Source organism: Anopheles gambiae, chromosome 2 (genome assembly GCF_943734735.2).
Source record: "Anopheles gambiae chromosome 2, idAnoGambNW_F1_1, whole genome shotgun sequence".
NCBI lineage: Eukaryota > Metazoa > Arthropoda > Insecta > Diptera > Culicidae > Anopheles > Anopheles gambiae.
This window is the reverse complement of record NC_064601.1, coordinates 52,792,857-52,814,842: the sequence shown is the minus strand read 5'-3', so window position 1 is coordinate 52,814,842 and position 21,986 is coordinate 52,792,857. Positions and strand designations below refer to the sequence as shown.

Here is a 21,986-nt window from a genome sequence, read left to right as displayed (position 1 = left end):
ATATTTTACAATATGTACGAACATTTTGCACTGTCTGGAAGTCTATCCGATCGGCTCATACAATGCCGAGCAAAATCTTAACCCGAACATCCCCCGTAACAGAAATAAGCTGACTATCCGGCTGTGTGGTACCAATAAGTATCGAAAGACGGAAGTCTGTATAGGCTGGTATGGTCGAGTAGGATACTACACAAAAAAAGAAGATGTGCAAAAATTGTACAATTTGCCAACGACCATTGAAAATTAAATGATTATGTTTCAAATGTATCACATCTTGCTCTATTAACCTTCCGCTTGTTTTGTTTTGATAAACATATGCCATTCTTGACAGTTGGTGGTGTTTGAAATTCAGTTGAAATGTCAACAGAATTGTTTTGCTTGGCTTCGGAGAACGCGCCCTCGGAATAGCAAGAAACAAAAAATCGCTTGTGGTTCTTCGTTTATCTATTTTGTTAAGATAATCATTACTTTACCTTAAATTGTAACTAGCACGTGAAAGTACTCGCATTGAGAAATGAAAATGTCTGCTGATAAACCGGGTATGTTGTTGTGGGTTACATTCGCATATTGACGCTTGGCTGATGGATGCGTTTGTTAAACCGATGACTTGGTGGTTTTGCAGATTTCGAGAATAATGTCCCTACGGAACAGCATCTGAAAGAACTGCTAACAACGGCTATTGAATTGGAAGCAAACGTATCGGAAATAGAACGGGAACGAAACAAAGCATCTGAGCAGTTGGATGCTGTTTGGAGTAAAATCCATCAAGCTATCGTCAACGAAGCTGAGTTGAAACGAAAACGAGCCACGATTCAGCAGTTAAATAATGATTTTAGCAGTCAAGGTAATTGTTATTTGGCAGATAAAATTAAACTAGTAGCGTAACTAATTTTCATCAACTTAATGTGTTTAGTACACAGACAGAAAGAAGAGGAAAGCTTTTTGGATCAGTTCAAAGCACTGCAGAACGCTATGGGCATTACCATTGTTTGCAAACCAGAACTGAAGACGACAGAGGTTTGTTTGAACATTGAAAAATTAGAACTTCAATCGTGCTAATGCTATCGTAAATACCTTACAGATCACATTCGACGATGCACTAAAGACAAAAGTTTCATTCGTATATGATATCAAAGGAATAACGCGTAAGATTGCATGAACATTCATTCAAGCCTCTATCATGAGCAGCATTCATTAATGATAAAAATCCTCCTTTCAGTTGGTGAGATGTACCCAGCACACCCTAATGTGGATGCAATTCGGACGCAGCTTAACGAAACAGGAGATTTGTTGGGATTTCTTTCGACGCTGAGGAACAAACTAACACTGCAGAACCTTTAAAGTTAGCGTAAATAGCTGTTAATAAAATAAATATGTGTATTCAACCCGCACTATCTGTTCTAGGTATACTCACAAACAGCAATATCACAATTCTTACGAACAGCCAGCGTTAACATTATGTATCCAATCGAGCGCGCGCTTGATCCTTTCCAAGCGTACCCGGGTAAGAAAGCTTGCAATCAGTAAGTACTCCGTGTACGTTCTGCGCCCCATAGTACCGTCGGGAGTCACGCGCAACGGGCCTTCGCACAGTATTTTCGTCGTGAGGCTGAGCAGCCATTGCAGAATTTCATTGCTGGACGGTACGTACCTATCGCGTAACCACGATGATGGTGACCACAAGAACAATTGCACCACGTTGGCTGCAATGTCCGGGCTTAAGCGCTGCAAAATAAATCGACCACATTAGTTTACCGTGCTCTGCATATTTAATTGCGACAATGTTGTTTACCTTACTAGGGTTTCTTTGCAGTATGTTCTGCACAAGACATTGGATCAGCCTCGGGACATTTTGATCCATCGCGGGTAACATATCTTCTTCATACGTCGTGTTCTTTAGTGCCGAATTCTGAGTGACCAAAATGAACGTTTGAATTTAGCACGAATTATGCAGTTGAGGTAGGGACGGTAAGGTAAGGTTTAGACAATTACTTACCACGTCGGAGTAAAAAGGATTATTGCTGCCAAATATTTCATAAGCGATTGCGCCACATGCCCACAGGTCGGCTTTGGTGTAATTCAGCATGGCGAACGTTCCCGGTAGCTGCTCTATTATCTCCGGCGCCATTAGTGCCACGTTACCACCCTTATCGATCTCGTCCGAAGTGTAAGGGATACGCAGCCCATGGCGCTTGTCCGCAATGCAGCAGCCAAAGTCGGTCAGCACCAGCGTCGGTGGCATGTTTGGCCGCAGTTCGATCAGGATGTTGTCCGACTTTATATCCCGATGAGAGACCCCGTGACGATTCAGATGAGCAACGGCTTCCAGCAGCTGCGCAAACAGTAGAATGCGCGTACGCATATCGACCCCCGGTTGGCGCAGATAGTCTTTCAGATTGATGTTGTATCTTTTCATCAAAAGGAAAAGGCTCATGTTTCGCCCGTAGCCTTGCGGGTTGAGCCGCTGTGGCAATGCCATAGGGTACAGCGTGGCGGACATTGACAAATCCGGTACCTGGTCGCAGAAAACGCCGTACATTTCCACAATATTTGGATGGGGTGGAACAAAATTGGTCTTTTCCATGAGGCTAAAAATGAGATAAAGCAACGCATGAGTCAATACTGGGTGTCGTGTTTGCTGTTTTGCCACCTCCGATTCCATTACCTTTTTTCCCACGCGTTGTCAACAGTTCTTCTCTTCGCTGGGACAGTTTCACGGTACATCGCCTTTAGGATAGCCATGGCGTTGCTTTGTATGTCGTAATTAAACATCATCTTTAACGCCAGTGGATACTCTTCGATCGTGTAGTCCTGTTCGATTGAGTCAGGCTGATAGTGTCCAATGGTTTCATGATTGGAGGCGCTTTTTTCCGACATTGTTCTTATTCTAGTTTCACTATTAAAGCGAACTTTGCGATTGTTGTTTGTTCTCGTTTGCGCATTGCTTTCGTTCATCATTTGATGGAAAGCCTCCGACGCAGTTCGTTCGGGAAGCAGCAGCGGACTAATCCCGTCACTCCGCTGTCCAGAAAGCTCCGGCTCATCTCCTGTCCATGCTTCATTCGGAGCTTTCTCATTCGAACTGGACTTTGAGTGATGAATATCATTGCAGTTCATATCATCGTTATCGCTTACGGTAGATTCTTTGAGAGAAGCTGCGTAAACAACGGCGGAGCAGCCTTTGGCGATGGGTTTGCCAATGTTTAAGTTTTCAATGCCGAACTCTTCGTCCAGTCGAGATTCGATGTCCTTCTCGCCGACTTTCTGTTGAAAGTTGGACATTGCATGCTACGGATAATAAAAAAAACCATATTAGTCAAGGTAATCACTGTAAAATCAGTTCCAATACGCCTGCAAATGCCTCCATACCCTAATTTCCCAACAGACTGCTTCCAGCTCGTCATTCTTAGTCAGAACACCATCTCCGGAAGCCAAACTCACACCGACCAAGGCAAAGAAAGGTGTCGAATCGCCGAACAACAGTCTGTAATGGCAAAGGGAGAAAAGAATGTTTCAAACGTCCACTTTCGATCCCGCAGCCCCGAAGCGCATACTTTTTCGTAGCCTGTAGTCGTAGATCCACCGAATACGGGTTGGTGACCCTGTTTAGCACATTGTCGATAAAGAGACGACGGGCCTGGTTGCCAAACCGCAGGAAGCTGTTGTTCCGGAAATCGTTGATCCGCAGATCATGTCGTAGCGTTTCGTTAATCTTGTTCACTTTTGTGCTCTCCGTGGGGCCGGTCCAAACGTTGCTAACGTGTATATCCCGCTTGAGATAGTTCTGGACCAGCAGGCGACCATGTTTGTACAAACGTGTGGTCAGCAGACGAAAGGACATTTTTCGTGTTGTTGCTCCCCTCTAGTCTAGTCGCTTCTTCTCGTTATTCTTTTTGCGTAACCAGAGTGTACGTGCAGCAGATGACGACGATGGCGATGAAGGGAAGAAAAACACACACTTCACACGCTGCCCTCGAATGACGACGTAAGGATGAACGTGAAAATATTGCAACGTTTTTTTAACACCTTTGTTAGAAACTGAGCCTTTGTAAACACCGATTTCAGCTCCACTAGAGCATCATACACCGAACTAGTTGCATCCGATATCGAAAGCTGGCAAATGCACCAATTTATAAATCACCAGAATATAGCAGACCAAAATTTGTTGCACTAGTATTTTTGCGAATCAAAACACAAACACAAACATACAATCCGATTGACAGGGGGAATTTTTCGAGAAACTTCAAGGTATGTACATGTAGATTATTATATATAGCAACCTTGGCTGTGATGGCTGTCAAAAGCGCGTACAGCCGGCTTGTTTATTATTTTGCCTCAAAGGCTGTGGTCCTGCTAAAATCTCAGGAATTTAAACCTTTTTTTGTATAGGGAATTCATAATCATAGGTTTGGAAATAACACGCCCCACAATATGAACGCATATTTACAACGATGCCGGAGTGTTCTGAAAAGTTCCGTAAGTAGATTTGCTCCTTGGAAGCCCGCAACGTTTTATGGTCCGCAGTTATCATGTTTTGTTATTTTCAGATAAATAAAATCGCTGTTATCGGTAACGAAAGCTGTGATCTAGATTCGGCAGTGAGTGCAATTGCCTTTGCATTTCATCTGCAACACTCACCGAAGTTGTTGAGCCCTTGGTACAAGCCCGATACAATAGTTTATCCCGTGCTGAATGTAACGCGCGCCGAGCTGCCACTGAAAACTGAGGTAACCTTCTTCCTCAAACGACAGGGAATTGCGCTGGATGAGCTGATTTGTCGTGATGACATCGATTGGCCGACGGAACAAGCCTTGAACGTAGTGCTCGTAGATCATCATGTTTCGAGCCTAAATCAGAACATAGTGGGAATCGTTGATCATCGTCCCGTGGAAGCTGCTGCACGGTTCAACCCAAATGCTTTTAAAACAATTGAGCTTGTTGGTTCTTGCGCGACCCTCGTCGGTCGTCAACTGTTTAGCGATGGAATCTCGCCCGAAGAGCGAGAAGGATATAACGTTGCATTGGGGTTATTGTATGGTAAGCATAAAGCGTAAACATTTCATCTCGCTTTCACCGTAATAATATTCGCGTGTGTTGCCTTTATTCCACAGCTGCTATCGTGCTAGATACTGTAAACTTTTCCAAAGAAGCCGACAAAGCAAAACCCCTCGATTACGATATGGCAGAAAGAATAGAGTCGCAACTGCAGATTACGGAACAAGTTCGCTCACTGCATCGAGAGCAACTGTTCAAGTCCTTGGTCGATGCCCGTAGCGACGTGTCGGAGCTGAACGCTTATCAGTTGCTGTTGAAAGATTTGAAAATAATATCGCAAAATGATCGTACCGTGGCGGTGCCCGGATTCCCGATGGCAGTTCAGGAGTACATAAAACTGCCGGAATGGAGAGAGCATCTGAACAGGTTTGCCACCAGCACTGAAAGCAATGTTGTGATTTTGCTCGGAATGAAAGTACACCCTGATGGCAGCGTGCGTCGCGATGTTGGTATCATTCTGATCGATGGCACACCGTTAGCGGAGAAGGTGAGTTTCGCAAACAGTGGATAGTTTCCTACCGGGGCAGACTTTACTAATTTACAACATTCCTCAGATTATTGCAGCATTGCACGCATGCCAGGAAATGAATTTTGAGCTCGAAGAAATACCATGTTCGGAGAATGGCACGTTTTATCAGCAACATAATTTAAAAGCGTCGAGAAAACAATTAATACCAATTGTTAAAAATGTGCTCAGCACAATACAGTGATCAAATAATGCTACATTAAATTATTCACAAAAGAAATCAAGTGTATGCTCGTTCAATAATGAAAGATTTTTTTTTCTTTCACTGTTCACCTAAGCTCATTGGTTTGTGCGCACTAGTGATGGGCGGGTCGACCCGAATCTATCGGGTCGGAGCCATCCGTAAGCGACCCGGAGTCGTTCGGGTCGACCCGAAAGGTACAAGTAGGTTCAGTGGGTGCAACGACTCCGGTAGGTGCGGGAAAGCATAAGCGACTCCGACCCATTGGTGCGGCGAGTTTGGGTCGAGTCGGGTCGGATTGCGCCTATTTTGACCTTATTAACCTATCTTATGCTTTCTCGCACCTACTGATCTTTCGGGTCGACCCGAACTCGCTGCACCCTCGGGTCAAACTGAACCTACTGTGGCCCGACCCGACCCGAACTCGTTGCACCAACGGGTCGGATTCGCGTATGCTTTCTTGCACCTACTGATCTTTCGGGTCGACCCGAACTCATTGCACCCGCGGATCGGATTTGATTCCGACTCCGACCTAGCGCACTCGCTGCACCCACGGGTCGGAATCGATTCCGGCTGGCTCGCACCCGACTCCGGGTCGGGTCGTGAAATGAATCGTATGACCCAACACTAGTGCACACGCATGCGATGTGGTGTGTGCGCTCATTATGAAATATGTGATCACATTCATCAAACGGTCGGTATAAAAGTAGCATAAAAAGACCCCACATCGGGTACAGCATTTTGCAGTCTTAATTGAAGCACAAACATGAAAGTTGAAAATACTATAATTTTCCTTCATAATCTGTTCGGTGGACCGATAGCAAAGGACGATCATCGCTTAACACCGCTCCAGATGTGCATCTACTCTACAACGGTCATCGGGACCAGTGTTGCATTTTTTACCCTTTGCCTGTTTGATTTACATCGCATGCTGTACTCGCGCGATCTTGTTTTGAGTGTTATCGATCTGCTAATGTTGCTAGGGATTGCAACAACCGTACTGGCGATTCAATCCTCCGCAGTGATAAAGCATTTGACCAAATCACGCGTTTCCATTTTCCAGTGTCTTGACGATATCGACGCGCATCTCTATACGCTAAACATAGGCGGTGAGCCTACCCACAACCTTTCAAGAAACTGGCTCGTTGCTGCCGTTGGCGCAATCGTCATATCGCTAGCCTATCTGTTGGCAATCGCATTACGCATCAATCAAGCAAATACGTTGATCTTTGCCTTTAAGGCGTACGGAATGTTTGTGATATTTCTCATGCATGGAATGTTTCTCGTACTGTGTTATCAAATATGGCAACGAATCCGGTGCATGGTGGTGCATCTGGGGAAGATGATAGCATCTTTCAAGCGGCAGAATAATCGATCGAATAATAGCGATAAAGGGAATGTTAGTTTGCGATTTTGCAGAGATCTCCAGACGTTGGCCATTGTTCAGTGGCAGTGTTTTAGGGCTTGTAACCGTCTCAATGATGAATGTGGTCTATCGAATGTATCCATTTTTGGTGAGTGCTTCTAATATGCATAGTATGTCATCTTCACCACGTGATAACAATACATTTTACACGTTAGGGATGTTTTTCTACGTGCTCACTGCAAAAAGTTTTCAGCTATTCTACATTTGCTCGATCGAGTTCAAACGTCACGGGTTTACCTTCACTCATTTGCTAGGTAAAACGGAAATCGCTACACTGGCATACAAATTCCTTTTCATTTATTCGCTACAATCTTTCCATTCATTCGCAAAATCCAATCTTTCAGAACCAACTGTGCTGATAATCGCAGTTTTTTTATACTTTTTTACATCCGCCTATCTTGGTGAAATGGTACTGAGAGAGGTGAGTCATACTGTATTTTTATATATTATTAAATTATTCCACTGTATTCTATGTAACTTGTTTTCAGACACAGCTCGTGATAAACAATCTGCACAAATTTGAGTCTATGCATACGACTTCCCAGCATAAAATTAACCAGTCGGAGGTAATGTAAATGCAACAAGTTAAATAAGATATGTTTTACTAACATGCAATGTTAATTTTTTTAACCTACAGTTAGTTGAGCAGCTGGGCAATCAAATCGTGCATCAACCTGTATGCTTTAATGTGATCAATTTCTTTCAGATAGATCTCAAATTTTTCCATTTGGTGAGTAGTGACCAACTCGCTGTCTGCTATTCTACATTCAAAGTACAATAATTCCCTTTTAACTGCAGGTGATGGCATCCGTCGCAACATATTTAATCATATTATTGCAATTCGATTTCCAAAATTAATGTTCAAGCTCGCACACACACTACATAATCGTTGTTGGGATCAACTCAAAATGGTTCCTCGTCGTGAAAAACGTATGTTCCTGCCACCTTTGTTAAAGACATCAATCTTTCACAGTATGCACACGCCACGGGTAAGTGTAGTGAATGCACGTGCGCACAGCCGTTAGTGCTGCTAATTTGTTGCAATGAATATTTAAAAACACAATATTAATCTTCTTTAGCGTTTTGTTCTCATTTGCTACTATCCGCATGTGAATAGTCGCCGAAAGGGATCGAGCTGTAGAATCATTTGGCGAGTACACCATGGAAGCAACTATTAATCACACCATTTTCAAACTTTTTGGGCTAATGCCTATCTTTCAGACAAAGGGTAGTGCGTGGAAAATATTGCTAAACACATGCTACAGCCTTTCCGTTATTACTTTCATCACAGTGCATCAGTTTGCTATCTACTACCTTCAGCTAGAGCGAGATTTTGCCGGATGGTTCATAAGCGCCAGCGTGCTGTTTACCAGCTTCATCGCACTGCTGCAAACGTTAACATCGGCCAAAGGGTTGCAGTTTCTAATGTTGGAGCTGGCGAGTATCGATTCGTTGATAAGCACCTGTAATGCCACCAGCAAGAGACATTACAGTGCCATTTTCTACGCCATGTACTGTATCGGCTTGACTAGAGGCATTTTTCGCATGGTCCTGATGATACAACTCGGACTACGCTCGCCAAGCTTTGCCGTCCAGCTGCTCGTGCCGTCGATTATTGTTTTGGTCCTAGTGAATCTTCAAATCTATTTAATGGAGCTTATTGCTGCGCAGCTAGAGGCGATTACAGCGGAGCTTTCCAGCTCACTCGAAGACGCCGGGCGATGCAACACCAATGAAGCCGATACAGTGTATCGATGCAGCTGCACGCTTCAGCGAGCAGAATGCTTGTATGGACGATTACAAAAGTGTCTTCTGATGGTAAATGCACTGTTTGGTTGGTCTACTGCAGCGATCGTGGTGCTCGTGTTCGTTGGCATAACGTTCCAGTTCCGCGTCCCGATGTATCCACTTCCGTTTTATGGTAAGCCTAGCCGTAGCAAAGATGTTCTGTGTTACTTTCATTTTTTCAATAAGCATTTTTCATTCAAAACGCATTTCCAGCACAAATTATTGAAGTGTTATACTCAATATTTATACTATTTTGCTTATGTCGAGCCTCCAGTCACGCGACAGAAAAGGTAAAGAGCATTATGGAAAGCTGTACCAAGCCATACCAAAATAAAACACAATTCTCATGTACCAGGTGAACGAAATAAAGCGCGTACTGTTGAAACCGTTCTACAATGCTTTGCTGTGGGATCAGGTTCACAATTTTATCGTTCGTACCAAGCTACAACCGTTCGAGTTTACAGCCAATGGACTATACTCGATCAATTACAGTTTGTTCGGCTCGGTAAGCAGGACCAATGGCCAAATTCCCCCTGGGGGCAGTATTTATTTTCTCTTATTATTTACAGACTCTGGCCGCCTCCGCCACATACATCGTGATAATGCTTCAGTTTGAACATAAAACACTCGAAGTGTTGTAAACAACCAACACGTTAATGCATGCCTTCGCGCTACTACACTCCTTTCAAGGCACGCTTCAAATTGGTGCGCAAGTTGTTATCCATATCCTTGTAGAAATACTCGTCAAAAAACTTGTGCTTGCGCAACATGCGATATAACCGTTCACCAAACTTCCTGCACCGAAATATAATAATAAAATAGCCATTACATGCATTCGAATTACACGTGCTGTATGGTGATATTTTACCTGGTTTCTAGATTTTTATCCGTTAAAAACTTGGCCAACATCGTAAGGATGGTTTTGCGCGTTCGTGTGTTTGCCGTGGTCCCCAGAATGGCATCGAGTCCTGCCACGACGCAAATACAGACGAGCAGTCGGGCCGTAGCCGTACGCACCAGTGGATTGCGGTGGCTGCAAGAACGATGAAAGTAAGATAACGGTTTGCGAGATTGATAACTGAAGGGATTATTTGCAAAAAAATAAAACACACACACAGACACAACCGGAAGCATCACTGGTCGCTCTACAGCCACTTACATGGTGCCCCGGTTCGATATCGCCCGCACGGTGTGTGGCGTTGGGATGTACGTCACCAGCTTGTCTAGCGCCACGTTTGCATCCTTCTGTATGAAGCGATTCGGGTCGGCCGTCTTGCACAGCAGTATGTCGACCATTTCGTCAAACTCTGGCCGTTTCGTCGACTTGGCCTGCCGAAACAATTCGCCCGACACCTGACACGCCGAACGGCACAGTGCCGTTCGTGGGGATTTCAGAAACTCGATCAACTTCCGGTTGATGACGGTGATGTACTTTTCCTGAGCCTTCCAATCGATCCGACTGGCGGTATCCATTAGGTCCCAGATGCCCTCCAGGCAAACCTCCCACACGTTGTCCTGGAGCTTATCCACAATTCCGGAAATGCTGACCGGCCCCTCTTTCGTACCGGTACCAGCACGAACGGCTTCCGTTCCATGTCCTAGTCTCCGCCCGAAGGAATCGCCAACTGACTCCTCATCATTGTCTTCTTCGTTTTCATCGTCAAGATCCAGCTGTCCGTTACACTCGTCACGGTCATTGTTCTGCTGTTCGTCGCTGGACTCGACGTCCGATTCATCATCGACCTCATCTAACCCTTCTTCGTCATCGAGAGCGTCGTCGACCAGATGTAACTTTCTACTTCGACCTCCGGTTGGCGCGAACGTATCATCGACAAACGGTGATTCCAGTGCGTCCTCTTCGAGTGTCGGTCTACGATTGTCCGCCTTCGATTTCGCGGGATATCTGCTGAACTTGCCGACTGCACCCAACGCCGGTAGTTTAGTGCTTCGCCCGTAATGGCCACCCATCGTAGCGCCACCATCAACCAGCTTAGTGTACGATCGGTTCCGCTTCGTTCGGTCAAAGTAAGGAACTTGCGATGTACGGCCTCCATTTGCTGCACGCAGCTGTTCCCGAACCATCGGAGGTATTTTTGCTTTTCGTTCTCCCTGCAGCAACCTTGGCCGGACATCGCTCAGTTCGTCCAACGATGTTTCGCTACCGCTAGAAGCCAGCAGAGAATCTTCTGCCAATCGGTGCGAGGACGCACCATAGTTTGACGTGCCACGTGGTCCCATTGTTGATCTGACCGTTTGCTGCTGCTGCATCTTTTGCTCAGCCTCCACTAGCTCGATCAGCGTTCGGCTTGTCTGGCTGTGCATGTTTCGGTGGCGTCTGTACATACTAAAAAATCCACCCACCGGTGTGCGGCTGGTACTGTGACATGGCGATAGTAATGGCGGTCGACGCGGTTCCGGTGCGGGATGCTGCTGATGTACCACCCGATCCTGATGCTGCACCATTCGAGTGGCGTTGTTTTGGGTGATAAAGTTGTCTGGGAAGCGAAACGTTTGACAAACGTTCACGATCTGCGGATTCTTATTCCTTGGGCGAATGGAGATCGGCTCCTGGTGGGCAACCTTTAACTGGACAGCGGGTACGCCCGGACTTCGCGATGAACCGTATCTATTTCTCTCGTGCTTGAATGGTTGGCCCGTCCGCCACCGTTCACGATCGTGCCGGTCGTCCTGCTCGTCGTTGTACCGATCCAGCACATTCCAATCTCGATCATTGGACGTAACGGTTGTTTCAAATCGTCTACAGGCGCCTCCACGTTCAGCCAGCATGTGTCGAACATCGCCCCCGGAAGTTGTCTCATACTGGGGGAATTCCTTCGACTCGTCCATTAAAGTTGGTTCGTGCTCCTCTTCGTGTCGTTGGTATGCGCGGCGACGTGATCGACGAACACCATCCGCCATTGAATCCGTGTCCGAGTAGAGACAACCACTCGTTAAGATTTGTGTGAAACCATTTTCTGACATGTTATGCTAATTCAGCTGTTTATCTTAAGAGCCGTCCTTCTTCCGATGCACTACGCGTTGCTTTACTTCAAGGATTTAAAGTCACGTTGAACAAACAAACAAACAAACAAAAACCACACATTCAAAATTAAAACAATTTTAACGTAAAATTTCGCACAACAACTTTTGGTATGAGCGCTCTCGAAACTATTGTACAATCCGAGAAGTAAGTTTTGCTAGATTGCTTCGATTCTAGAAAGAAGAAAAAATATTCAATAACGCCATATTGGACAATAACTTCACCGCAAAGTGTACTAGATTAGAGGCAGGACGATGTTCCTAATCCCGGACGCTTTGGTTACAAAATAAAATTGTTGGGTGCCATTGGGGCAAACATTTCAGCTAATTGATCGTTCAAATTTTGGTTTATAAGGAAAATACAAATGGCAAAATGTTGAATAAATTTAGCTTCTTCTAACTTTTTCCTTGGCACAACAACCAACAACCTAGCTGTACCACTAGTAGGCTTCTTGGCTTTCAGTTCCATTCGGGACTTGAACCCATGACGGGCATGTTGTCGTACGAGTTGACGACTGTAGCACCAGACCGACCCAAATTAATTTAGATATCTACAATTAAATCATCACGTGCAATAATCGATCGGCACATGGAGAACCACGTGGTTTTTCAGCAGTTTTGCGTAAAGTCGCGGTGTTGTTTGGTGTCATTTTAATGATGCGATCGAATAATGATTACCTTGCGTTAGCAGCACGAACGTTATAGATAAAGTCAAAAGGTGTTGCGGGAAGATTTCCTTCTTTGTTTAGTTTATTATAGCCTTTATTATCTGTATACGCATTTTATATATCTGTAGTTATTACATATCTATGTACCTGTGTGTATACGATATCGCTAAACGTGTATATCATTTAATCTGTTTGTCTAAATATAACTGGTTCTTTCAATTTTCCGTGTTTGTCCATCTGAATTGTTTCATCTCTCGTTCTTGGTTCCTATCGTACCATAGCGTCTGGCTTGTTCAAAATGTTCAAGGAGAGGGACTATAGATGTGAAAACATTACACCAACATAAGCATAACCGACTTTAAGTACTAAGACAGTTTGCACGCTTATCTCCAAAACAATTAATTTAAGGGTGGAAGGAAAATAATGAAAGCATATAAAACGAACGGTACATTTCATAGCTAAACAACAATACAAACACATTCGGTAACACTATTAACCATACCTATCATATCATCAACCCGGGTTTAAAGCCCCTGATACATCATCACGTACCTTTGCCCCATGATTACTCTCTTTTATCTCTAAACAACGCATCCCCGACATGCGCAACCCTCTCAATCCCCCAACAATCAAGCTTGTTGTGTTTTTTTTTTGTTTGTTCAATAAATCGCTTTATGTTATACTACGGGTGTATAGGACCGCTTCTTGTTTGCAAGCATTCTAAATCCCTTACTAAAGGAGTGTTTTTTTTCGCATTACTTTTGATCGTCTTGTGGAAAGATCGGCATCGCATGGGGACTAATTTGTTTTTTTTTTTTTATTGTTAGTATGTAGTGTCATTATCATTTCCGTCCTGTTTGGTTCATTTAATATGTGTTCGCATTTTATCATTTGTTGCTGTTAATTCTTCACGGTAGTTTAGTATATTTTGAATTTTTGCTTTAATTTGGAGAACAACTGTTGTCCTACGTGTTATACTACTGAGGGAGCTTATCTTAACATCTGCATGCGTTATTTATGTATGTTTTTAGATCAACTTTTACATTTATGTGTTGGCGGTTACGAGGAACGAAAATTGTTTATTTCATTATTGATTTCGCTATTTTGCTACAATTCTAGCTTACATTTGAATAAAGATAAACAAAACCTTACCCCTACCATGTTTTGATTCGCATTTCTAACAAAATGTTATCCTATTTTCTATTCTAACACTGTTTGCCACGCGATCGCTAAACCAGAACATCATTTAGGGAAATAACTTTCCACATCTTTTATTTCGCTCCAAAAGGAAAACATTAACAAACATAATAAACTCATTATCGGTCGATTTATGTGAAAATAAGTTTTTTTTTTTCAATTTTCGTAAGAAAACTACTAAACACGATTAAAAATATAGACTGTTTTGATCATAAAAAGCTTATTAATTTGCTGGAGTTTTTCATATCAAAATGCAGAGTTAATCTTCTTTTGTTTTTTTCTTCTATTGTTCTTGGTTTGCATTTGAATATTTCTAGTATGTTGTTCTCCAGTGTATATCTGGGTGATATGTAAACGCAAGTGGTAAGTTTGTTGATACGCCTGTCTTGCTTCATTAGCACCGCATTCGACTGCGAGGTGCGGGAGTTTTCCTGTATGTTAAGACATTGCAGTTAGTTAACGGGAACGTAATTTGAAAGGTGTGTAAGAAAGAAACTTTGTATAAATAAGATGTTACGGTGTATGTCATAATGGGGGATGATATCGTCACTGGGGAATTCGTTTTCAACTAATTCCGAATTAGTTTCGATTTAATAGTCTAAAAGGAGGCACCATATGTGTTCCCGATCGCGGTGTATATACGATGATATTGATGAACATCCATTTTTAACAACATTTTAAATGTTTCCCAAACAGCCTATACACATCTCTGTATATTTAATTCGTCACGTAAAAGTTACCATCCTTCTTTGCGGGATTCTAGTTGCCGGGAGCACTACTTTCCGCCGGAACATGTTTCCTCTACGCAGCCGAAACACACTAAAGTTTCTTGGTTAGCCACATGCACACTACCCAGAGTTAGGTCTATTAAGTTAGGATGTAATGTAATGTCACTGTTTACGGTTGGTGGGAAGGAGGAGTAGCATACATTACGTTTGCTAAATTCTTACACATTACTGAACTACGTGTTGCTGGCTGCTTTTATTAAAATGTAGTAGGAATCCTGTCTGTATATGCGATACACTTCTCGACCCGATAGAAGGGTTACAAAAATGAGTATCTTAGCCATACATCCATTTCGGGACAGTTCCGGCTGGTAAGCTCACTGGTCGAGAGGCGTTAATGTCCTGCTAATTCCCTTACTACGGTGGATTTCTTCTAAAGTATGCACACATTTCGTATAACGGGCTGTAAGTCAGTTTTCTAAATATTTGTTAACTTGGATGCGTAGTAGCATTATTAGGACATTCACTACCGGTGTTCAGTGTATTGTAAAAACCTTCGAAACAAAACCAAAAACAACATACCAACGTACAAGTGTCGAGAGTTTGCCGCCTTTATTTACCAACAATAATCGAGCCTACAAACCTGATGCAAACATGTACGATGCGTTGCTAATTTAAATGCAGCCGTATCTACTTTCGGGCCACACGCGAAACGTGCTGGGTAATGCACGCTGAAAGCAACACAAAGGATATCTGGGAACCTCTTGCTATTAGCTAGGAACTGACGATACCGTCTATAAGAGGAAGGTGCCAACATGCAAGTGAATGTTTGGGTTTTTTTGTGTGGATTGTATTCTCTCTAGTGATTTTAACCATGTAATATGGAACAGTTGGAACCGTGTCCTTTTCTTCGCAATCCCAAGGCCTAGTATCCTTAACATCTTCTATTGTTTCACTGTCTAATTTATTCTCTTTGCAGTAACGCTTTATGCTATGGAAACATATTACCGGTTTAAAGGTATTTCTAGTTTAAACAGAACACAACTACACACAAATTTTAATGAACACATGTCGCAAGGTAAAGCAATTTGTTAAACAACAGCTAAACCAACTATCGAGCAGAACCAAAGCGTTAATCTTTCACTCGACCGCTCAAATAAAAGCTTTACCACACACCCTGGAAGATAAACTTAACGCAAACGATGGAATGTACTACATGTGCGCTTTCCACCGCACTCTAAATGCTAATTAAATAAACAATAGTTAACAACCCCACCGGACCTGTTACACGTTTCCTGGGCATTTGATAACGTTAGTGAAAACTAAACCAACGATAGTAATAGAGCGAATTTAATTAAACCATCCCCAACATAAGGTAGTACTACACTTTTCCAATCTATTTTCGAAATCCCCATTGCACGGAGAGAGAGATAAAGAGAAAGAGAAAAAGAGAGAGAGTCAGAGAGAAGAAGAAGAAGAAGAAGAAGAAAAGAGAGGTTTCACCAATTACGACTCCGTAAGCTAGCGGCTAGAGATTGAGCTTCCCGTCCGGCAGCTAGTACTTCCGGCCCGGGTTCAACACTTTGCAGAAATGCGGTAACGTGACGTGACAATCGACCTGCGTCCCGGGCCCGCTGTTGGGCGACGGTCGGGTCGAACGCGCGGGTCATTGGTGCGTTTGTTGCTCCGACTCCCGAATGTAGTCCTGATGCCGCCGAACCACATCGGCCACGATCGGTTCTTCTATTTCGAGCCCGGACAGCGCCTGATCCTTGGTCAGCACGATCTCATAGTTGCTGCTGGGCGTCACGAACACAACGCGGTTCTTGCGCGTCTGCAGTATATTGGCGATCACTAGCTTGTGCTTGTACTTGTTCAAACTTTCGCGTGACTTGGCAATCAGCAGCGCTTCGTCCGTTTCCAGCTTAAACGACACGACGTACGCGTGTGGCACCCAGAGGCTCGCGAGTGGGGCCAACATTTTTGGCACGAGCTGTAGCGATATCGTGGGCGCCCCATGCCCGGACTGGATCTTGTGCGTTGGCATCTCATCCTGCGGTACGTAAAAGTCGGAAACTGCCGCAGCCAAAAACAGCACCGCATTCCGCTCGAACGGTGCCAACGATTCGCAGGCCGCCCGCAACAGCCACATGTAGTCGACCACGCTGGTAAAGGTGATGTATAGCATCCGGTGAGTTTCCTGGGCATTTTTGTACTTGTCCAGCACCGGAGCCAGCACATCCACCGAGTCCGGTTTTACTGCAAAACGGAAGAGTGCTGAAATGAATACTTTGCCCTTTTTGCTGGCGCTTATGTTGCACACGCACAGACACACACACAGACCACTCTATTAATAAGCCCCTCGCACACACACAATTCCCTCCTTCCTCAATGTGCTGACGAATCCAGGGAAGGCTAAAAGTTGTGTAATAATAATGGTGCTATGGAAACGGAATCCCGGATGCCATAGAAGAATGAATATCAACCAAAAGGCTTCCTTTCTACAACAATCTAATCAAGCTACTGATAGTGCTAGTAGTGTTTCTACCGTGACAAGCTAATGCACCACAAACGCACTATGTTGTGCTGGCGTAAATTATGGCACATCTTTGTTTTCCCAAGGCTTTCCAGTTCACGAAGGACCACAGCTATCGGCAGGACCGCAGGTTACCCCTTCAGCGAAGTAGTCTAAAGAAACTTACCGGTAATTGTGGTGCTCATGCCTTCCTCGTGTAGCTCCAGCATATCGAGCAGCTGCTGGCCGGTGAAGTGGCGCGAAAACGGCTCCAGTGATTTGGTCCGATGCATAAATATAACGGCATAGCCATGCTCAAGAAAGTACTCGGCCGAGGCAGAACCACGATTGCCAGCGCTGAAGTTATCCACGAAGCGCACCGTGTTGTGCTCCAGTGGAACCGTCGTACCACCTGACTGTATCGTCCGATATGAGAACGGGATGAGAAATTAAAGAAACGAAAATTTTAATCGAATTAAAATACTTGTTAATTAGCTGTTATATAAAGCAAAAGCCAATGAGGAAATTTATAATAATCATTCTCCCCTAAGCATTAGCAATTATTAACTCTATGCTAAACATAAACGGTAATCCATTGCATAAATATGTTTTTTTTTCAACGATAAGTAACTAAATTTTAATAGGAAGAAAAATTCTTTAAAAAAACACAGTAATCTAAACATAGTTAATAACATTGCTATCCTTTCGTAAGCACACACTCACAACTGTGTCCACTCCCTGCCGCTTAGAATGTTAAATAGTCACCCTTAATCAAGTACAATCGTTGCTTTTCTAAAGCCCATGAGATAATAATACATTATGCAGCAGCATAAACACTTCTCTCCCGTAGAAGACCGGGTGAGTTTAACAAAAAAAAAGCTAACCCAAGCAAAGCGGCCATTCAACGAGATTTGGATAGTAGCTCTGCAGCAAGGTAGATGGACCAATGGACATTGAATAGGCTATTTTTAGTGGTAAGTAAATTCTACATTTTACGCCCTACACATTTGTGACCGGCCTTTAGTGGAGTGGTTTGGGATGGCAAAACAGAACTGATGGGCACAGTTTTTCTTCTGGCAGAATTTGATTTCACAGATTTCGTAAGCAATGTACCGTTTCGGCGTGTGGTTTGCTCGATTTTGTATCAACTGTGCACACACCTTTAAAAATGTTCTTGCTTCAATAGATCTTAGTTGAGTTTAAGATCTTTAGTTTGAGCATAAATTGTACCTTTAAAAAAACATCATTATAATACAACGTATCCTACCTATACACAACAAAAGCTACCAACTCAATCTTTCACCCAGAATTGAACGACGAAGCATCGGGGCAAACAAACTCGTGATTCGTTTCTGAGCATGAACGGCAGACTTCACGTTAGTTATGCTTTCCGGGGCTACTTTGATCCTTTTGTTCTGCATAGAACGGGCCAAGGCGTACATGTCCATTTGTAAGTCAAATCCAGAAAGTTTGCGATGAAGTTAAGTCTTCTTCTGTTTTCCAATTTCCGTAGTATGTAAATAGTTTTGCCGCTTTGGTGATGATAGTGTCAATGCACAGCAGGCACAGCAGTATATTTAATGGAGGAGGTATGTAGTTAATATCGTCATAGGTTCATGCCCCAAATAGACCGTGCTCCCATACGTAGGACTGACTATCTTGCTATGGTAACAATAAGTCACTGAAAGTCAAGCTCACTTCACTAGTGGGTACAGGCAGGTCTTGACCGACAGCGGTTGTTGTGCCAAAGAAGATAGAAGATGTACTTTAATAAAATTAAGATGTTAAAATAAAGGAACACGGTAAACGATTAGCCTAGAAGTAGTGTTTATGATCATTTGCCGAATAATATACTGCTCAAATTAACCCTCAAACTGGTAAGTAAGTAAAATTGCTTCCGTTACATGTTAAAAGTCCATTTCCCTTTTATTCAACACCTTCAATTATGGAATGAAGTTTCCATTAGGCTAACCATTTGTGTTACGAAATAATTCCACTATACAGGTGTTTCGTTCACCGCTCTTGTTTCCTGTGGCTTTTCTTCCCAAAATGTCCTTTTTATCGTCCTTGAACTCGACGAGAAGGTACCAAACAAGCGAAGGAGAGTTAATATTTTTTCATCATCCCATGCTGCACTTTCGGCTACGTCGTTCCTCAAGTCCTGGTAGCCGGTTCATTCCACATTCCACCTTTCGATCGGGGAAAAAGGATGCTTGCAACAATCGTAAATTATTCGATGGACCAACTTTATGTTTTATTTATAAGATGGAGCCGTTCACCTAAATCAAATGAGCGTTATCCAATATCAAGTACAATGGGATTAGACAAGGATTGGAGGGGGGGGGGGGGGCGGGGTTCGCTCTCTCGATCCATAGGATCGGGTTAGTTGTAGAATCGATCAAATTCCACTGCTACTCACACACATTCTTTGTAGCTATGTTCGGAAATTACAGGGCTGTGGGTCATAAAAATACATTACACGTATTGCCTGTACTAACGTGGTTGCTGTTGCACTAGTCCCACACAACCATAGAATTTGATCGAAAAAATCGACGCATTCATTACAACCTGTTGATGTTAAATGCGAAAAATTTTAAGAAGCAAAGCGTTACTAAATATGATCTCTTAAATCTATTATGATCATCCTTTGAAAGCCGATAAAAAATATTATAAATGATATCTTAATATCTCACACCAAGTTAATGGAGTAATCCACCCAATCTAAATTTCTTTTGAAACTGGTTTAATCATTGATTGACAATTTATGACGATTGTATGTGCATACATGCACCTTAAGTTTTGTATAGGTATGTTGTTAGTATTATTTGCTGTACAGTACAACACGATTTATGCTTTCCTTGCATTTATCGTCTACCACTTCTGCATCGGTCCTTACTTCTGGTAACAATACTGCAGTAAAAAAGGAAACCTGCACCAGCAAAGCATGCCTTGAGAAAACGACAATTACCGTAACGAGCACGATGTGACTCTTGAGTTTGTAGTGGCGGTCGCAAAATTCCTTCAGCAACGATCGGTTGTCCTCGAAACAGTTCGGTGGTAGATGCTTAGCATAAAAATCCTCCCAATGCGACGTCATGCTGATATGCAGGTGGCTTTAACACAATTCCGTGTGCAAATTAAAAGCGTCCCGTATCCTTACGTTGGGCTGCACGACGTTTTTCTTTTCTATTTTCTTTGTACAGGATGAATGACAGATATTATTGCTGCTTGCACAGCTTAAAGCAATGTCCTTCTAGTCAGCGTATATATAAAGTATTAGATGTTTCACAATCACTTTCTTCACTTTTCTAAGCCACAGGGATGTATGTACGTGAGATATGTTCGCTACTGTTTACGCCTTTGCACATCGTGCTGTACTTTGATCGTGTGTACCGTACCCCCTCTGTATCACATGTACGATTTCCCCCCTTTTCACACCCTGCTTCCAGCGGGACAACACAGACACGGGAGCAAAAATACACTATCAGCGTGAAACAGCGTCGAAAACACTATCACAGGATCAGCAAACCATTGCACAGGAATTCCTGCAATCTGGAGCTAATTATGCCCAGAAGGTGAAGATTTTATGCTGACCGATAGCTGGCACACTATTGCAGCTTCGATTAAACCGGGTGATGAAGGGATAGCGACGACTGATAGTTAATTATGCTGCAAACACAAGTGAACACAGTTGTGCACGCTGAGTAAATTAATATCATTGATAACTTGGCAACACCACAGCACTAGTTTTCAATTCCTTTCCGTCCGGTGTTGCATTTTTACACTACACTGCTGATATTACGGTATTCATTACATTATGCTGCGGTCCAATGTACCGCACTCGGTAATTGATGACAGTCGACAAAAGCGTAGCTCTTCTGTGCAAAAAAAAATTTCCTGAGTCATACTATTAGCTAACGACGAAGCTTCATAAATAAAAGAAAATATGCATACTTACTTAATAAACTGCATCGCAAGAGGTATTTCCGCATGAAGCAATAATTTGCAAGAAAATCCGCCGTACTTTCGTTACATCTGGCCACGGCTTAACATTTTGACCACAGCAAGCTTCTGCCAAATGCAATACAACACAGTGGATCGTCGTTTCGTTCGGGCCTTCTTGGAAATCACCCTTCCCCGGTTAATCGAATACGACTAAGAACAGGCAGTGCGGATTTCGTCGACATTGTGTGATGCACACGTGTCATTACTCCGTCGGATGCAATTTTTTAAATGTCCCAGCGTTTCTGCAAAGTCGAATAGAAAAGAAATTATTTTTGTTAAAATTTTGGGAGAAAACAAATCGATGTTTTGAAAACTGTCAAATATTCGCAAAATAAAATAAATTTACTAAATAATAGAAATAAAACTAAGTCCTCAAAAGCACAAAAACGTTGCCAAAATATTACTTGTTAAAAAAAAGTAAACCAAGAAGCGGCAAAAAGGCAAATTTTCAGGTCGATAAGTAGTAAAACAAATTCTAACTTCTCTATTATTTATCCGATGTCCTACAGAATTCGAGTATCAAATAGTGATCGAAGCCCAAATTGGGAAGCACAAAAGCGCTACCTTACCTTATCTGCTTAGAAAAACTACTAATGGGGCTTAGTAGCTATCTATGTGAGGCTCAATCAATATACAAGATTGAATTGATGACGTGTACGTTCTACTTAATTAAGGATCACGTCACGGGAACCAATCGAAATTAGAAATAAAGATAAATATAATAAAGATCTTACCGATGAAACTGCTAGCCATGATCATTTCATTTACGATATTTGTTTTATATCATTTAACGTACTTACACAGAGGAGAAATCATACAAACACAATAACACTACACTACTCAATCTCGCAAACACTAGAC

The 21,986-nt window shown here is 43.0% G+C and overlaps 7 protein-coding genes across 9 annotated transcripts; 4 read left to right on the top strand and 3 right to left on the bottom strand.

Annotated features, from left to right (window-relative positions):
• The first annotated feature begins 334 nt into the window (after positions 1-334).
• LOC133391792 (uncharacterized) lies at positions 335-1,391 on the top strand. Its single transcript, XM_061648100.1, has 5 exons — positions 335-539; positions 623-844; positions 914-1,017; positions 1,082-1,145; positions 1,220-1,391. The coding sequence occupies exons 1-5, from the start codon at positions 515-517 to the stop codon at positions 1,339-1,341; spliced, it is 537 nt and encodes a 178-aa protein (XP_061504084.1). The 5' UTR covers positions 335-514; the 3' UTR covers positions 1,342-1,391.
• LOC1274459 (serine/threonine-protein kinase Pink1, mitochondrial) lies at positions 1,337-4,332 on the bottom strand. Its single transcript, XM_313587.6, has 6 exons — positions 3,555-4,332; positions 3,370-3,484; positions 2,666-3,288; positions 1,997-2,588; positions 1,793-1,909; positions 1,337-1,725 (listed from the first exon to the last, which is right to left on the bottom strand). The coding sequence occupies exons 1-6, from the start codon at positions 3,839-3,841 to the stop codon at positions 1,435-1,437; spliced, it is 2,025 nt and encodes a 674-aa protein (XP_313587.6). The 5' UTR covers positions 3,842-4,332; the 3' UTR covers positions 1,337-1,434.
• A 6-nt stretch (positions 4,333-4,338) lies between these two features.
• LOC1274458 (exopolyphosphatase PRUNE1) lies at positions 4,339-5,801 on the top strand. The gene is made up of 4 exons (XM_313586.6): positions 4,339-4,476; positions 4,548-5,037; positions 5,112-5,542; positions 5,610-5,801. The coding sequence occupies exons 1-4, from the start codon at positions 4,432-4,434 to the stop codon at positions 5,763-5,765; spliced, it is 1,122 nt and encodes a 373-aa protein (XP_313586.6). The 5' UTR covers positions 4,339-4,431; the 3' UTR covers positions 5,766-5,801.
• Positions 5,802-7,065: 1,264 nt separating this feature from the next.
• On the top strand, positions 7,066-8,217 carry LOC5667479 (uncharacterized). Of its 2 annotated transcripts, XM_001688399.2 has the most exons (6): positions 7,066-7,276; positions 7,344-7,442; positions 7,533-7,609; positions 7,677-7,754; positions 7,826-7,918; positions 7,987-8,217. In XM_001688399.2, exons 1-6 carry the CDS (start codon positions 7,084-7,086, stop codon positions 8,044-8,046), a joined length of 600 nt encoding a protein of 199 aa, XP_001688451.2. In that variant the 5' UTR covers positions 7,066-7,083; the 3' UTR covers positions 8,047-8,217. The 2 variants fall into 2 exon arrangements, with proteins under 2 accessions (XP_001688451.2, XP_061504083.1); XM_061648099.1 differs by lacking the exons at positions 7,066-7,276; positions 7,344-7,442 and having other exon boundaries at positions 7,513-7,609.
• A 132-nt stretch (positions 8,218-8,349) lies between these two features.
• LOC133391793 (uncharacterized) lies at positions 8,350-9,813 on the top strand. The gene is made up of 4 exons (XM_061648101.1): positions 8,350-9,109; positions 9,190-9,266; positions 9,332-9,481; positions 9,546-9,813. The coding sequence occupies exons 1-4, from the start codon at positions 8,350-8,352 to the stop codon at positions 9,615-9,617; spliced, it is 1,059 nt and encodes a 352-aa protein (XP_061504085.1). The 3' UTR covers positions 9,618-9,813.
• On the bottom strand, positions 9,479-12,590 carry LOC3291003 (uncharacterized). 2 transcript variants are annotated; one of them, XM_003436734.2, is made up of 3 exons: positions 10,136-12,590; positions 9,845-10,009; positions 9,479-9,771 (listed from the first exon to the last, which is right to left on the bottom strand). In XM_003436734.2, exons 1-3 carry the CDS (start codon positions 11,956-11,958, stop codon positions 9,651-9,653), a joined length of 2,109 nt encoding a protein of 702 aa, XP_003436782.2. In that variant the 5' UTR covers positions 11,959-12,590; the 3' UTR covers positions 9,479-9,650. The 2 variants fall into 2 exon arrangements, with proteins under 2 accessions (XP_003436782.2, XP_003436783.2); XM_003436735.2 differs by lacking the exon at positions 9,479-9,771 and having other exon boundaries at positions 9,925-10,009; positions 10,091-12,590.
• A 146-nt stretch (positions 12,591-12,736) lies between these two features.
• On the bottom strand, positions 12,737-21,182 carry LOC1274457 (phosphopantothenate--cysteine ligase). The gene is made up of 4 exons (XM_313585.6): positions 21,079-21,182; positions 20,089-20,998; positions 17,308-17,536; positions 12,737-16,864 (listed from the first exon to the last, which is right to left on the bottom strand). Exons 2-4 carry the CDS (start codon positions 20,215-20,217, stop codon positions 16,272-16,274), a joined length of 951 nt encoding a protein of 316 aa, XP_313585.5. The 5' UTR covers positions 20,218-20,998; positions 21,079-21,182; the 3' UTR covers positions 12,737-16,271.
• Between the last annotated feature and the right edge of the window lie 804 nt (positions 21,183-21,986).